The sequence below is a fragment of the Lithobates pipiens genome, unplaced genomic scaffold (genome assembly GCF_037356315.1).
Source record: "Lithobates pipiens isolate NorthernLeopardFrog02 unplaced genomic scaffold, aLitPip1_a1.2 Scaffold_25, whole genome shotgun sequence".
Classification (NCBI taxonomy): Eukaryota; Metazoa; Chordata; class Amphibia; order Anura; family Ranidae; genus Lithobates; species Lithobates pipiens.
This window is the reverse complement of record NW_027507787.1, coordinates 223227820-223244420: the sequence shown is the minus strand read 5'-3', so window position 1 is coordinate 223244420 and position 16601 is coordinate 223227820. Positions and strand designations below refer to the sequence as shown.

Sequence of the window (16601 nt, the reverse complement as noted above, 5' to 3'; positions counted from 1 at the left end):
CAGAACATTGCACCATGAGCCCACCCAGGTGTTACAACAGGGAATATTCCCTGTTCTAACACCGATCCTCAATCCGGCTAATCAGAAGCAGGTGTGAGACACATTTTCTGATTGGCTGCCAAGAAGGAGGGAGGAAACGGAAGTCAGAGCCATTGCCCGTGGAGAGCAGGTGAACGTAAGAGCTGCCGCTGCCTCTGTGCACTTACCCCATACATGGGGTAAGTGCACCAGTCCCACCCGCTGACCGACCGACGGGGGGGCTGGTACTGTTTGCTGCCCCCCCTCCCAAAGAAAATGACCACCGGCTGCCACTGGCCCACACTATAGCCGAAAGACAGCTACAGTGTGGGCTTACTTTGCCAGAGGGCGTGCATGGACGTCCTCCCATGATTGCGCTCCCCACACACTCCCCCAGCGGCACCTGGGGGGCACGCTCTGTGATCGCTGAGTCCTTCGGACTCAGCTGATCACAGACTAGGGTAAAGGGCCAATCACATTGGCCCTTTCCAACGTGATAGCTGATCGCGAAAGTAAACACAAGCCAGGTTATCGCCTTTTCTTTCCTCAAGCTTGACAGAGTGAGGAGAGGAGAGAGCCGATAACTGGTTTGTGTTAAAGGGATATCAGCACTGATAATCGGGGCACTGATAATCGGGGCACTGATAATCGAGGCACTGATAATCAAGGCACTGATTCTGCTTTTTAAACCCCAAAAGCGCATCAAAAACTGATCATTGTGAAAGGGCCCTTAGTAGCGTATGTAGGAAATATGTCCTTTCTAAAACTTAACAAGGTCTGGAAATTACTTATAGGATATGAACATATAGCTCTTCATGGCATGTCCTGCTTCTACCTGCAGATTGGACGTTCTCCTATCAGGTTTGCCTTTACGGTGGAGCAAGAATTTCCAATATTAAACCTTAAACCAACCACAGTGAAGGTGTATGACTACTACCAGACAGGTGAGTACCCTTGTGTGGTTAGAAGGCAATGATGCTATCTGAGATATATCTCAAGATCCATTACCTAGGTCAGCCTATCTCAACCTTTTCAACATGGAGAAACCCTTGAAATAGTTCTCCAGTCTCGGGGGAACCCCTGCTAAAAATTAGAAATCTACAACTCATGATACATTATTGTAATGGTCAGTGGGAAGAATGGTCCTTACACTTGTGGTCATTGGGAAGAATTACCTCCTTACAGAAAGCTAAAAAGATCAATGGTGTCGGTGGGAACTTATCCGAGAGGCAGAAATTGCTCAATGCTGAAGGAACCCCTACAATCTCTGGAGGAACTCTGGTTGAGAATCACTTACCTAGGTCATCTATTTGTAGATCAGAAAATGTTGGGGAATTAAACCCTAACTCCAGACAAATCATTTTCTTTCACTTTTGGACAGAGTGTGTAGAAGGAACCTGTGTCAGGTTTTATACGCTGCCCCTGTAGAGGAGATTTTTCTGTTGGATTTAATGATTTGGTTAGTTAAATGTTGCCTGTATCTTCCTGATGTGTCTGGCATGCTTTACCTGAACAGAAAAGAAGGGGAAATCTTAAGCTGGCCATAGATGGATCAAAAGTTGGCTGGTTTAGCAGGGACCAGCTGAATTTCAATCCATCTATGGGCAGGCTGGTTGTACTGAAGTCAATCCATCGATCCATCGATCAACTTCAGTACAATCAAGCTGTTTTTTGTTTTTCTTTTTTTATACTCATTGGGGATGCAGAGAGCAATAAAATCCTGAATTATTTTTTCCCCCCTCCACCAGAAAATGTTATTTTATTGCAGTTGGGGTCTTGGTGTCTCAGATTCTGTTTTGTCTAACACCCAATAAACAGACATATATGGAATTGGGGAACATACATTGCATAAATCAATCCGTTGTACTGTTCTACTTCCTGACTGGTGTTCTGGCATATAGTGTCCTGCCATCGCATACTGTCCGCAGAAGCTTCGGAAAATCTCCAAAGATGAACGGTGCCTGCGCCGTGAGTCGAGGTGGTAGTCCCACCATCCAAGCGGACATAGGGCTGCCGAAATTAGAGGGCCGCTCGCCATGCTTCGGGCTTGGCCTCGCTCGGCTCTTTTCCAACTCTATGTCCACTTGGATGGAGGGGCTAGAACCTGGACTCACGGCGCAGGCGCCGTTCATCTTCGGCTATTTTTGGAATGTGTGTGTGCTGTGTACTGCGCATGCACAGTACACAGCGGACACTATACGATGGGGGACACTATATGATAGGACACCGGCTGTTTTTACACTGTCTTTTCTTTCTGTTTGGCTCCTTCCCCTTTCTGACCAGCTGCTCTAGTTTCAGGCCAGCTACAGTTGTGCTCATAAGTTTACATACCCTGGCAGAATTTATGATTTCTTGGCCATTTTTCAGAGAATATGAATGATAACACAAAAACTTTTCTTTCACTCATGGTCAGTGTTTGGCTGAAGCCATTTATTATCAATCAAATGTGTTTATTCTTTTTAAATCATAATCATAACATCAGTGACAGCTTGAAGTGTTTTGTGGTATTTGTGGTTTCTGTGTTATCATTCATATTCTCTGAAAATGGGCAAGAAATCATAAATTCTGCAAGGGTATGTAAATTTATGAGCAGAACTGCATGTTCCCTCTAGCTATTTCAACTCTCTGACCAGTTGCTTTCCCTCTCTGACAAGCTGCTGTGCTTTTTTGCCCAACTGCATTCACTCTCTAACCAGCTGCTCTATTTTCTGTCCAGATCCTGCCCTCCTTCAACCAACTGCTCTACCTTCTGCCTTGCCATATTCACTCTCTGATTTGTCATTCTACTTTCTCTATTTTCCCTCTCTGACCAGCTGTTCTACTTTCTGTCCATCTGCTTTCACTCCCTGACCACTTGATGTAATTTCTGCCCAGCTGCTTTCACTCTCTGCCCAACTGACATATTTCCGCCCAATATCTTTTACTCTCTGCCCAACTGACATACTTTCTGCCCAGCATCTTTCACTCTCTGCCCAACTGACATACTTTCCACCCAGCATCTTTCACTCTCTGCCCAACTGACATACTTTCCGCCCAGCATCTTTCACTCTCTGCCCAACTGACATACTTTCCGCCCAGCATCTTTCACGCTCTGCACAACTGACGTACTTTCCGCCCAGCATCTTTCACGCTCTGCACAACTGACGTACTTTCCGCCCAGCATCTTTCACTCTGGCCAACTGACATAATTTCTGCCAAGCATCTTTCACTCTCTGCCCAACTGACGTACTTTCCGCCCAGCATCTTTCACTCTCTGCCCAACTGACATACTTTCCGCCCAGCATCTTTCACTGTCTGCCCAACTGACGTACTTTCCGCCCAGCATCTTTCACTCTCTGACCAACTGACATACCTTCTGCCCAGCTGCGTTCACTCACTGACTGGCTGCTCCACTTTATGGCCAGATCCTTTTTAATTTAATTTGACTAGCTGTTTTTTACCTTCTTTTTAGCCAAGCAAATTCATTTTTGATTCAATTGTTTTATTACTCTCTGGAAACGTGAACTTTATTTTTAGCTCTGAAAAAAGGATTAAGTCTACTTCATTTCTTAATACTCTACAAATACCTGTAATGACTGGAACAAAGGCTTATTGAACCCCGGTGGGAAGTGATGGGGGTGTGTTATACCATAGTGATATATCAGCAATATACATGGGATCAGTTCTCCTGTAACACACATCAATGTACTTTTAAATGATATTACCTAACAAGAAATCTGTTTCTTTCTTCAGATGAATACGCTATTGTGGACTATCGCTCACCCTGTACCTGGTGAGAACAAACTTCTGTTCTTTCACTTTTGTCTCTCTTCTTTCTGCTATTAATATTTCTATAAAATGTTCTACAGCGTGTCAGCTGTATGTAAATGTATGTAGGGTTATGTACAGTGGCAGCTGGTGCTCCATCGATCGGACGGGGTGGCAGATGGACCTGACACACACACGCCCCCTGTCCCCCAGCTCACTCATCCTGTGCTGACAGGTGGCAGCTTCACCCCTCTGTCCCTCTTCTTTAGCAAGGCAGTAGTCATCTTGGAGGTGTGTTTGGGATTGTTATCACATTGGAATACTGCCCTGCGGCCCAGTCTCCGAAGGAAGGGGATCATGCTCTGCTTCAGTATGTCACAGTACATGTTGGCATTCATGGTTCCCTCAATGAACTGTAGCTCCCCAGGGCCGTCAGCACTCATGCAGCCCCAGACCATGACACCCCCACCACCATGCTTGACTATAGGCAAGACACGCTTGTCTTTGTACTCCTCACCTGGTTGGCATCACAACGCTTGACACCATCTGAACCAAATACGTTTATCTTGGTCTCATCAGACCACAGGACGTGGTTCCAGTAATCCATGTCCTTAGTCTGCTTGTGTTCAGCAAACTGTTTTCGGGCTTTCCTGTGCATCACCTTTAGAAGAGGCTTCCTTCTGGGACGACAGCCACACAGACTAATTTGATGCAGTGTGCAGTGTATAATCTGATCACTGACAGGCTGACCCCCCACCCCTTCAACCTCTGCAGCAATGCTGTCAGCACTCATACGTCTATTCCCCAAAGACAACCTCTGGATATGACGCTGAGCATGTGCGCGCAACTTCTTTTGTCGACCGTGGAACCTGTCCTGTTATACCGCTGTATGGTCTTGGCCACCATGCTGCAGCTCCTTTTCAGAGCCTAGGCAATCTTTATGTAGAGCAACAACTCTTCTTTCAGATCCTCAGAGAGTTCTTTGCCAAGAGGTGCCATGTTGAACTTCCAGTGACCAGTATGAGAGAGTGAGAGCGATAACACCACATTTACCACACCTGCTCCCCATTCACACCTGAGATCCTGTAACACTAACGAGTCACATGACATCTGGGAGGGGGAAATGGCAAATTGAGCTCAATTTGGACATTTTCATCATCAACATTAATGGCTGTGTGTTGAGTTATTTCGAGGGGACAGAAAATTTACAGACCTATATAAACATACACACACACACACATATATATACACATACATATATAAACACACATGCATACTGTATATACATATACACACACATATACAGTGCTGTGTAAAAGTATTTGCCCCCTTCCTGAATTTTTATTTTTTGCATATTTCTCACAATTAAATGATTCAGATCATCAAACAAATTTTTATATTACACAAAGATAACCCAAGTAAATCCAAGAAGATAACCCGAGTAAATCCAAAATGCAGTTTTAAATTTTTATTTCATTTATTAAGGGAAATAAGCTGTTCAAACCTGCCTGGCCCTATGTGAAAAAGTAATTGCCCCCTCCCATGCTGACTCATGAATGAACTGTGATTAACCACAATTATTTGGAAAGCTGAGTCCAATTTCACTTGCCACACCCAGGCCTGATTACTGCCAGACCAGTTGAATCAAGAAATCACATAAATATAAGCTGTCTGACAAAGTGAAGCAAGCTAACCGATCACAAAAAGACACACATCATGCCACAATCGGAAAAAATTCAAGAACAGATTAGAAACAAAGTAATATACATGTATCGGCCTAGAAAGGGTTTCAAGACCATTTCAAAGGCTTTGGAACTCCAGTGAACCACGGGGATAACTTGGAACAGTGGGGAACCTTCCCAGGAGTGGCCGGCCTACAAAAATTACTCCAAGAGCATGACGACGACTCATCCAGGAGGTCATAAAAGAACCCAGAACAACATCTAAAGAACTGCAGGCCTCACTTGCCTCAGGTAAGATCGGTGTTCATGATTCAACAACATGGAAGACACTGGGCAAAAATGGCATCCATGGAAGAGTTCCAAGGCCAAACCCACTGCTGATCAAAAAGAACATAAAGGCTCACCTCACATTTACCAAAAAACATCTTGATTATCCCCAAGACTTTTAGGCAAATATTCTATGGACTGATGAGACAAAAATTTTACTTTTTGGAAAGTGTGCGTGACAGACCTAGCTGGGACAGAGGCTGTTGGAGGTGACTGAATGCCAGCCTCTTGCTTTGCGATTATGGGCCCTGGCATTTGGGGGAAACAATGCTCTTTGTGAGCTGTATTCCTGGGGACCCCTGAGGTGTTACTTGGATTCAGTTCCATGCCGCCCCCCAAGACACACAGACTCTGGATATGTATATGCCATATTAGCAATAGACTGAATCGCACTGTTCAAAAATATTACAGCGCACACATGCAAAACTAACATTTACCTCCAGCAAGGTTTTTTAAAAACACCTGGACATTTTCAAAAAACATTATCAAAAAATATGGGGATTTGGTCACACCATATTGCTATATGGTGCTTAATCCCACTTACTGCGACAAAGTACCCCATGATTAGTGGGTCCTACACTATCCATAGATTGGGAGATCCTGCTTCTCTGAACCATGGGAGCTGTACTCCTCTATATGGGAGAACATGAGGTCTCCACCATGACACAGGTGGTCACTAATTAGAGGTACTTACTGAGGGAGTGGGGTGCTCCACCCAAAAAACCTTGCTGGAGGTAAATGGTAGTTTTGCATGTGTGCGCTGTAATATTTTTGTTCTGTTGTATGGTCTTATGGCAGCACCTTCTTTATGCATTATTTTTTTAGGGTGTGCCCCCCAAATATCTTGTTTGAATCACACTGTTGGGACACAAACTGTTAGATGCATATGTCATCAACTCCAGCCACCTTTCTGTTGTGTAAATGAGTCTAGTCTGGCTTGTAAGAATATTCTTGATGTACTCCAAGACTGGTGTTGTCTAGTTCTTGGGGGTTCCTATAGCCAGATCCACTGGACTCGTGTTCCAGGACTTAGGAAGCGGTATACTGACAGAAACACTCAAGCGGAATGTGGGGGATAGGTTCCGTCACAGTGTACATCCTGTTACATCTGGCATAAAACTAATACAGCATTTCATAATGAGAACATGATACCAACAGTCAGACATGGTGGTGGTAGCGTGATGGTCTGGGGCTGCTTTGCAGCTTCAGGACCTAGACGACTTACCAATTGATGGAACCATGAATTCTGAGCTCTACCAGAAAATCCTGAAGGAGAATGTCCGGCCGTCAGTTCGTGACCTCAAGTTCAAGTGCACTTGGATTATGCAGCAGGACAATGATACAAAACACAACAGCAAGTTCACCTCCAAATTGTTCAAAAATGTGGAACTGCAGTGGCTGTAGATCTGAGGGGAAGATCTGAAATGAGGGGAAGCTCTGCTGATTATATCATCCAATCATGTGCAAGCTAAAGTGCTGTTTTTTATTTTCCTTGCATATCCCCCTCAGATCTACAGTGATTGCACTTCCAAGTGCACTTTGAGTTATATAGCCTATATATAGCATGCAATGAGAGTTTTTCATAGTCTGAGTTGAATGACACTTTGGGGTTGATTTACTAAAGGCGAATAGACTGTGCACTTTGCAAAGTGCAATTGCCCTCTGAAAGTACAGTTGCTCCAGAGCTTAATAAATGAGGTAAAGCTTCACTTTGCAAAGAGTATCCAATCACGTGCAAGGAAAATGAAAAAAAAAACAGCATTTTTTCTTACACATGATTGGATGATGGAAGTCAGCAGCGTTTCTACTCATTTACTAAGCTCTGGAGAAGAATGCAACCGCACTTTTCAAAGTGCAGTCTTTTTCCCTTTAGTAAATAAACCCCCTTAAGTCTTATGCCGCGTACACGTGATCGGAATTTTGGCCAGCAAAAGACTGATGAGAGCTGTTCATCGGAAAATGCGACCATGTGTATGCTCCATCGGAATTTAGCTGGCCCAATTCCCGGCAGCAAAAATTTGAGAGCATGTTCTCAATTTTTCCAATGGAAATTCCGATCGTGTGTATGCAATTCCACGCGCAAAAACTCACGCAGGTTCAGATTCAATTAGGAGATGGAAGCTATTGGCTATTGGGTATTGAACTTCAAATTTTTTCTCTCTTCCCTTTTTTAGTCCCATCGTACATGTTGTACATCACCGCATTCTTAGCGGTCAGAATTTGGTGTGATCGTGTGTATGCAAGACAGCTTGAGCGAAATCCTGTCAGAATTCCGTCGGGAAAACCATCAGAGCTTTTTCTGACCAAAATTCAGATTGTGTGTAAGCGGCATTAGATAATCGAATGGACCTTCTGAAGAAAAAAAAATTCTAACAAAATTCTACAGGCGTAAGACCAGCTTTAGGACATTCCATGTGTTTGTATGCAGCCCCAGGATGTCTAAACATGGTCCTTCTCCACCCATCACAGACATACAGGCAGGGCAGTCTTTAAGGCAGGGCAAAAGGGGCAGCTTCCCTGGGCCCTGTCATTGTTGTGGGGCCCAAAGCAGCTGCCTCGTACTTGCCAACTATCCCAGTTTAAATTCCCTTGTCCCTTGAAGTTTTAGTCCCGTGCTGTGTCCTGATATCTCAATGTCAAGTGCTACAACTAATGCTGCCCAGCTCTGCCCTATTGTTGTGTACAGATGACTCACCTGCAGACCCTGTGTTTACATGTAAATAACCAGCAATCATATGTAAATAGGGGTGGCATTCATATGAAAATAGCTGCATCCGGCGGCATAGATATGTAAATAAAGTTGGCATTCATACGTATATCATGCCCCCTGCAGTGAGGAGATGATGTGCTGTAACCTCTAGCAACTAATCAGTGAGCCTTAATGTGTGCTGTAACCTCTAGCAACCTGTCAGTAAGTGGTAATAATACACTGTAGCCTCTGGCAACCAATCACAATCGCTGCCTGATTTGATACAGTAAACTGATTTTAAGTCTAGATGCTATTTATTGTATGTCTCAGAGCAGGTGGAGAGCGCAATTGTATGGGGGGGGGGGCAATCAATGTTAAAGACAGCCCTTCATACAGGATTGTCATGGGTTGTGAAGGCTCATTTTTTTTTTCACTCTTTGGATTATTTATATGTATAATATTACTCCTATATTTTATTTGTAGGCTGTGAAGGAAACAATTATTCCAAAAAAGAATGACATGGACTGTTCCAGAATGCTGATGACGCAATACTGGATAATGAAAAAAACGCACGAAAAGATGTTTTTTCTTTTTGCTAAATGAATATGTGTTGATTGCATTGTGTGCAACATTCCAACCCTAATAAAAGGGATATGATGTAATATAACTGACATTGCAGACTGTTTAATGCCAAAATGATCAAGAAGGTAGATCATGACATTGTTCAGAATAAGCGGTAAACAGATATGTTTTTACCCCAGATTTGCGGCAAAGCTGGGGTACCCAGGGATAACAAAGGTGGGCTGTTAAATTGACAGTAAAGGTCAACTTGTTTTCTATTAAATAACAAAAACATTATACTTACCTGTTCTGTGAAATGTTTTGCACAAAGCAGCCCCGATCCACCTCTTCTTGCGTCCCCTGCTGGCGCTTCCGTCTTCTCCTGCCTTCTAGGTGCTCCCATAGCAAGATGCTCGCTATTGGGGCACTTGTGCGGGCTCACTCTAGAGGCGGGCTTTGTGTATCCATTGATGGCTTAGCCACACCCCCTACTCCCTCCTCACAGGCTTGGATTGGCAGCAGCCAGTGGCTCCCGCTGCTTTCTCCATGTCCAGTGAAGAGAGCGCTCATATGAGAAGTAGATTAAAGAGTATAATCTGAGTGGCTCTATATTGTCATGCACCTCATCCCGTTTGGCGAAATTTGTAAATGTAGAGGAATGGGATTATAGTGGTGCTATTAACAATTGATTCATAACAAGTTAGATAAAAATATTTATTTTTACTGAATACAAAAAGAATAAACACAAGGATAAACAGGGGATATAGAAATAGTTAAAATCAATGATAGAGCATATATATTTCAAATACTGGGTTGCTGGTGACCCAAGGGAGAAGGAAAAAGTAGTCACAGATGGATGTTGAATCCCAACATGTTTTGCTGGTGATGGCTTCCTCAGATAGTATGGGACCACCACAATGATCCAGCTCTAACATGAAAAGCAAAAAAAATATATATATATGAATGCGTAATAAACACAAAAATAGACATTGTCATGACCTCAGGAAGATGCGCAGCACATACTTCTGTCAGACTGAAACCAGGAGATGGAGACATTTGTTGGTGGATTGCCTCCCCAATCCACCAACAGATTTCTCCATCTGCTGGTTTTGGACTGACAGAGGTATGTGCTGCGCATCTTCCTGACGTCATGACAATAGGGTTTATTTACTAAAGCTGGAGAGTGCAAAATCAGGCTCACCTCAATATAGCCACCAATCAGCTTCTAACATCAGCTTGTTCAATTAAGCTTTGGTAATAAAGCCTGGAAGCTGATTGGTTTATTTGCAGAAGTGAGCCTGATTTTGCACTCTGCAGCTTTAGTAAATAAACCCCAATGTCTATTTTTGTGTTTATTATGCATTCATATATATAATTTTTTTTTGCTTTTCATGTTAGAGCTGGATTATTGTAGTGGTCCCATACTATCCCCTGAGGAAGCCACCACTGGTGAAACATGTTGGGATTCAACATCCATCTGTGACTACTTTTTCCTTCTCCCTTGGGTCACCAGCAACCCAGTATTTGAATTGTATATGCTCTATCATTGATTTTAACTATTTCTATATCCCCTGTTTATCCTTGTATTTATCTTTGTGTATTCAATAAAAAGAAACTATATTTTTATCTAATTTGTTGAATGAAGGGGCACCAGGTGTGTGAAGGCACCACCAACACAGAAAGACCATTTTTTCCACAACTGTTTGGCAGGGGCATCAATTTTTTGTTTTTTACAGTTAAAGGCCAATTCTTGCTTTCATCAAGAGTACCGCTAGAAGGTTACGATATTAAGGCACCACCAACACCAAAAGACCAATTTTTCCGCAACTGTGTAACAGGGGCATCAAATTACATTTTTTTGCAGCAAGGCCAATTCTTGTTTTCATCAGGACTTCCTCTATAGGGGTACTGTGTGAAGGCACCACCAACACCCAAAGACCAATGTTTTTGCATCTCATACTTCTATCCAAAGTCTGCAAAAGAGACACCAGACTTTATCTAAAAATAAATTGTTAAATCTTGACCTGAGTGCACTATAATTTGGCTTCTTCACATAAAGCTTGCTTACTGTGGTGCAAAATTATGTAATTTCCATCCAAAGTCTGCCAAAGAGAAACCAGAATTTATCCGAAACAATTTCTGATCTTATTCCGAGTGCATTAGAATTGTGGCCCCAAGCCGTTGTTTACTAAATAAGGTAAGCTTGCAGGGAAAATCAATTTAAATGACATTTTTTTTCTTTCTAAATGTCAGTTTTGCTGAAGCATGTTCTATACATGGTACAGATGTACCACTTTACAGGCAGAATAAGGGGACCCCCCCCCCCCCCAGGCACTATAAATTTTTCATTTTTATTGGTTCCCTTTAAGCATCATTAAAATTACTGCTCTTTTCAAAATTATTTTTAAAAAACAAACAAATTTGCATTGGTATATATCCCACAGGGCAGTACTCAGGCCCCCATCCCCTTTTTATGGTCAATAACTTGCATATAAGCCTTCAAAATGGGGACTTTTGATATTTTTTTTAAACTCGGGTCCCATAGACTTGAATAGGGTTCATGGCTTGGGTCTCAACTTTTGTGATGTTTAAGAGTTCTGGTGCGACCTGAACCCGGGGGGGGGGGGGGGGGTGTTCTATACTGGTAGGCGACTGACAGTGAAGAAGCAGCAGACTAATAAGCATATTTCTGTCACAATTACTCTCTCCTCCAATCAACACGCTTGTCACCAATGAATTGTCTCTTTGTACTGCTTCTCCCAGTGCCAGTCTAAGTCCTGCTTAACAGAGGATTACTAGAGGCTGAAACCGGGTCACATTTATATACTTATACAGCTTGCTTTAATTAAACATACTTTAAAAGTATTAATAAATACAAAGCTGCATTCACTTGAAGCTTTTATTTGTGCCTGCAGTTCAGTTTTCTGGAGTAAGGAGATGCCAAAATGTATCTAAAGCTACAGTCTTCCTTGTGCTTATATTTACTAAGCTCTGGAGAAAATGCTCGTGCAGAGTGCAACTGCATTTGCACAGTCTATATCCCTTTAGTAAATCAATGATTTGCATTAAACCCATACTGTACATTATAGTCTCTTTGTAGAAAATCATAATGAAAGGATCATGTAAAAAGCCCCTTGTGTTTTGTAATCTAATATACAAACTACTCCCTTTATAATAATATGAATGAACCATCGTGACTCCATTTTGTATACCCCCGCCATTTTGTATGAAGTCGGTTATTGTGTAAGTTCAGACTTGTGTAAGAATGCATCCCCCCCTCAAACCTGTTCTCGGAATGTATATCCTGTTTAGCCTTAGGCGATCAGCTCAGATATGTGACTAATGACCAGATGTCCTATCTAACCCCTGATAGATATATATCAGGTAACAAACCTGTATAACCCTAGACATAGACCACTCCTCCTCCTTTGTTCTATACTGAATATAAGCTACTTTCGCGCTCAATAAACTCAGACATTTTATGAATACACAACCTGCCTCTCGTTCATAAAGTGTCTCCAGATATCCGAGGGCTCTGTTGGTGTACCTACAAGAAGGGTGATCGTCCAGAATACCCACTATTTCCTTTCATATAAAACTCGGAGGTCTCTTACAATGGGTCGTTCCATCACTTTCAAGGGATGACAACACTGAACAAGCTGACGAGATTACTTTTTGGTTGAGTCATGTGTGAGTAGGTTTCAGTTGTCCGTTTGATAATTTTCAGTTGGAAGAGGAATAAACAGACAACTTGTATCAGCGTGATTGTGAAAGGTTCAGTCCTACACGGACCAGACAAACTATTATTCAAAATGTATGATTTTTTATTTTTTATGAATAATACTTCTCTTGAAGGAGCAACCATATAATTTGTCATACAATTATTAGGACACTTTCCAATATTCCTTATTAACCACCTCAATACCGGGCACATTCACCCCCTCCCTGCCCAGGCCATTTTTCAGCTTTCAGCGCTGTGACACCTTGAATGACAATTGTGCGGTCATGCCACGCTGTACCCAAATGAATCTTTATCTTTTTCTTCACACAAATAGAGCTTTCTTTTGGTGGTATTTAATCTCCTTCACTGATGTGTGCTGATGAGTCAGCATTGATGGACACTGATGAGGCAGAACTTATGGGCGCTGATTAGGTGGCACCGATGAGGAGGCACGGATAGGTGGCACTGATATGCAGCACTGGTGGGCACTGATAGGTGGCACTGATGGGCAGTACTGAAGGGCGCTAATGGGAGACACTGATGGGCAGCATTGATGAGCAGGCACTGATGGGCAATGAAATGCTGCGCTGCTTGGCATCACTTATAAGCACTGATGGGAACTGATTGGTGGCACTGATAGGCACTGATGGGCACTGCTAGGGCTTTCCTGTAATCAGGGCACTGACAATTAGTGCCCTGACTACCAGCTCAGGTCTCCCCTGTGAGGAGATGCCACTGATCGGCACTCCTCACCACACACTCTATCAGAGTGAGGCGAGGAGAGACGATTCACGGCACTTCCTTGTTTACATATGATCAGCTGTGATTGGACACAGGCGATCACATGGTTAAAGAGCCGCAGCTGCAGCTCTTTACAGAGATCTGGGTCACACCATGTCCTAGCAAAACGGCACCACCCCAGTCGCTGCAAAAGCTGCCGTTCTGGGCACCGTCATATGACATCAACCCAGAACAGGAGCCGTCATTTCGACAGTGGGAGTGCGCCAACTTGTTAAAGAATATGTAAACTTAACATTTCATATTCCTGATACGTGCCTACTGTAACATTTGCTTGTATGAAAACCTATCCTGTCCTCCTTGTATTGCTTCCATTGTGTAAAATCCCTGCTGTTCCTGCCAATCACTCTGCTTTCCTAATAAAAACTGACCTCATTAGGCATGAGAGCACACAGTGTGGTCAGTTCTCCAGCTGTACCGAGAACTCAGCCTGCTCTCTTCTAATGAGCAGGTTCCCTCCCCCCCCGGGAAGACCAGTGTTCTGCTGTTTTTCCTCCCCCAGCTACCTGAGCTCCTTATGCAGCTGAGAACAGAGGTTAGGTGATTACTTATTAAAAAAAGGGAAAAAAAGGTGTTTAGAATGTTTTTTTATATCAGTTATAATGTTTTTAAATAAAACAAATGTTTTTCCCGTCATCTGTATTTTAAATTGAATGAGTTGTTTTACAAGGTGAGGGTTCACAAATACCTTAATGTCTGCAAGAGCAAAAAAATGTAATTTGTTTCATTTCCTGTTACATTTTTAGGCTAAGCACATTTTCAGCAAGTACAGAAAATGACACGCTGAGCCTGTCACCACGCCGGTGTGCTTGTAACTTGTTGTGCACTGAATTTAAACCTTAACCTCTTCCCATCCGCACTATAGCCGAATGACAGCTACTGCACAGACCTACATTGGCGGGAGGCCATCAATAAGCGTAGTCCCCTTTGCACGCTCCCCGCGCGGCCCCTTACCACGTGATCACCAGCTTCTGTTGAAGGGACATCAGTCCCGAAGAGGAAGAGGTACAGCCGCCTCATCTGTGCCAACCAGTACTGCCTGCCAGTGCCACCTGCCAGTGCTCACAATGCCATCAGTCAGTGCCCACCAGTGAATATTAGTGCCACCAATCAGTGCCACCTATCAATGCCCAAGAGTGCCACCTATCAATGTCCACCAGTGATGCCAATTAGTGCCACCCATCAGTGCCTGCTATCAGTGCCACCCAGTGCCCTTCAGTGCCGCCCATCAGTGCCTATCAGTGGCATCCAACTGTGCCACCTCTCAGTGCTGCCTATCAGTGTCACCTACCAGTGACCATTACTGCCACCCATCAGTGTCACCTACCAGTGACCATTACTGCCACCCATCAGTGCCAGCTATCAGTGCCACCCTTCAGTGCCACCTATCAATGCCCATCAGTGCCACCCATCCATGCCGCCTTATCAGTGGCCCTCAGTGCCATCTTATCAGCACCCATCAGTGCCGCATATTAGTGCCCATCAGTGCAGCCTCATCAGTGTACATCAATGAAGGAGAAAAATGACCTGTTTGCAAAATTTTATAACAAAATATAAACCTGTAAAATTTACCAAAGACCTCCACCCTATGTTATGGTGGATGAGGAGAGGGGGTGTGTACTGTAGTCCTAACATTTCCTGTGCTAGGTAAGAATGCTGCTGCTCCATAGAAAAGGTACGTAAAACGAGTGTTGTCACCCAGGATGTGTGTTACTGGCGGGATCAAAAGGTTACCCAACCTGACAAAAAATGCAGCCCATGTCTAAGGACTGATTTTAGTTCTTGGGTTTAGATACACTTTAAATTCTTGGATTTTCCACCTCAACTACCAAAAGAAATCTGTGTACTTGTGTAATGCCCCATACACACGATGAGATTATCGGACAAATGATCGTCTGTTTTTTATTGCATGCTAATCTTAGATCGAATCTGATGAGTTTGCTAAAGTCACGAAAATTCCCGCACGACAGAAAAAAAATTCGGAAGTGATGTCATGTGTTGTAATGCATTTGTATTGCATTTTCGAACGATAGCTGTACTGATTAAACGAAAATCGTACGATCTGGTATCGAACGAAAAAAATTTCCGTGCATGTCCGATAGAATAATATCGGATGTACTGTCCTAATCGGCTCTCGAAAGCTCTGTACTAACGATCCGATTATCGTACGATCGCTTCGAAAGCGGTATTTTCCGTACGATTTTCGGATCGTGTGTACGGGGCATTACATTGGCACATATACAGATCAGCTGGAGCTATCTTGCCTAATTTATTTGTATTTGTACACCCTACATGCATATCCTGAAAGCACCGATAATTGAATGAGCTTCTATCAGCATCTACATTACAAAATCACATTATAGTTTTTCTTTTCTATGGATACAATATTCCTGAATGGCTGCTTGTTCTCTTGTTAGGTTTCTCTATAGAGTTCTATCACACCTGTACAGATGTGTCAGTCTTCAGCCAGGTCACAATGTATCATTAACCTGCAAAAAAAGAAAGTGATATAAATGTAATATTTTTCTGTCTTGGCCTCCCCCACATACCACTCATCCCATTTTCTATATCATTGGTCTCCAAACGGTGGCCCGGGGGGGGGGGGGGGGGGGCGTATGCGGCCCTTTGCTTGCTTTTATCTGGCCCTCAGGGCAGTGTTCCTCTCACTGATACAAGACAGTATTACTCCCACTACCAATGATTGGGGCATTATTATTCCTACTGACACCAATAATGGAGCACTATTCCTCCAACTGACACCAATGATTGGGCACTATTTCTTCCACTGACACCAACGATGGGGTACTATTCCTTCTACTGACACAAATTATGGGGCACTATTCCTCCCACTGACACAAATGACTGGGCACTATTCCTCCCACTAACACTATTGATGGGGCACTATTCCTTCTACTGACATCATTGATGGGGCACTATTCCTCCCACTGAAACCAATGATGAGGCACTATTCCTCCCACTGATACCAATGATGGGGCACTATTCCTCCCACTGACACAAATGATTGGGCACTATTCCCCCCACTGACGCCAGCGATGGG

The 16601-nt window shown here is 43.4% G+C and overlaps 2 protein-coding genes across 4 annotated transcripts in view; one reads left to right on the top strand and one right to left on the bottom strand.

Annotated features, from left to right (window-relative positions):
- LOC143930913 (alpha-2-macroglobulin-like protein 1) overlaps positions 1 to 9130 on the top strand; it is a 147528-nt gene extending 138398 nt beyond the window's left edge. Inside the window, exons 34-36 of the mRNA XM_077455599.1 lie at positions 860 to 962; positions 3751 to 3790; positions 8947 to 9130. Coding sequence (XP_077311725.1) covers positions 860 to 962; positions 3751 to 3790; positions 8947 to 8953 — 150 coding nt within the window. The 3' untranslated portion in view covers positions 8954 to 9130. The remainder of the gene's footprint in view (positions 1 to 859; positions 963 to 3750; positions 3791 to 8946) is intronic.
- A 3697-nt stretch (positions 9131 to 12827) lies between these two features.
- LOC143930912 (scavenger receptor cysteine-rich domain-containing protein DMBT1-like) overlaps positions 12828 to 16601 on the bottom strand; it is a 41120-nt gene continuing 37346 nt past the window's right edge. For all 3 annotated transcript variants that reach the window (XM_077455595.1, XM_077455597.1, XM_077455596.1), the window contains one exon: positions 12828 to 16032. In XM_077455595.1, the coding sequence (XP_077311721.1) occupies positions 16028 to 16032 (5 nt within the window). In that variant the 3' untranslated portion in view covers positions 12828 to 16027. The remainder of the gene's footprint in view (positions 16033 to 16601) is intronic.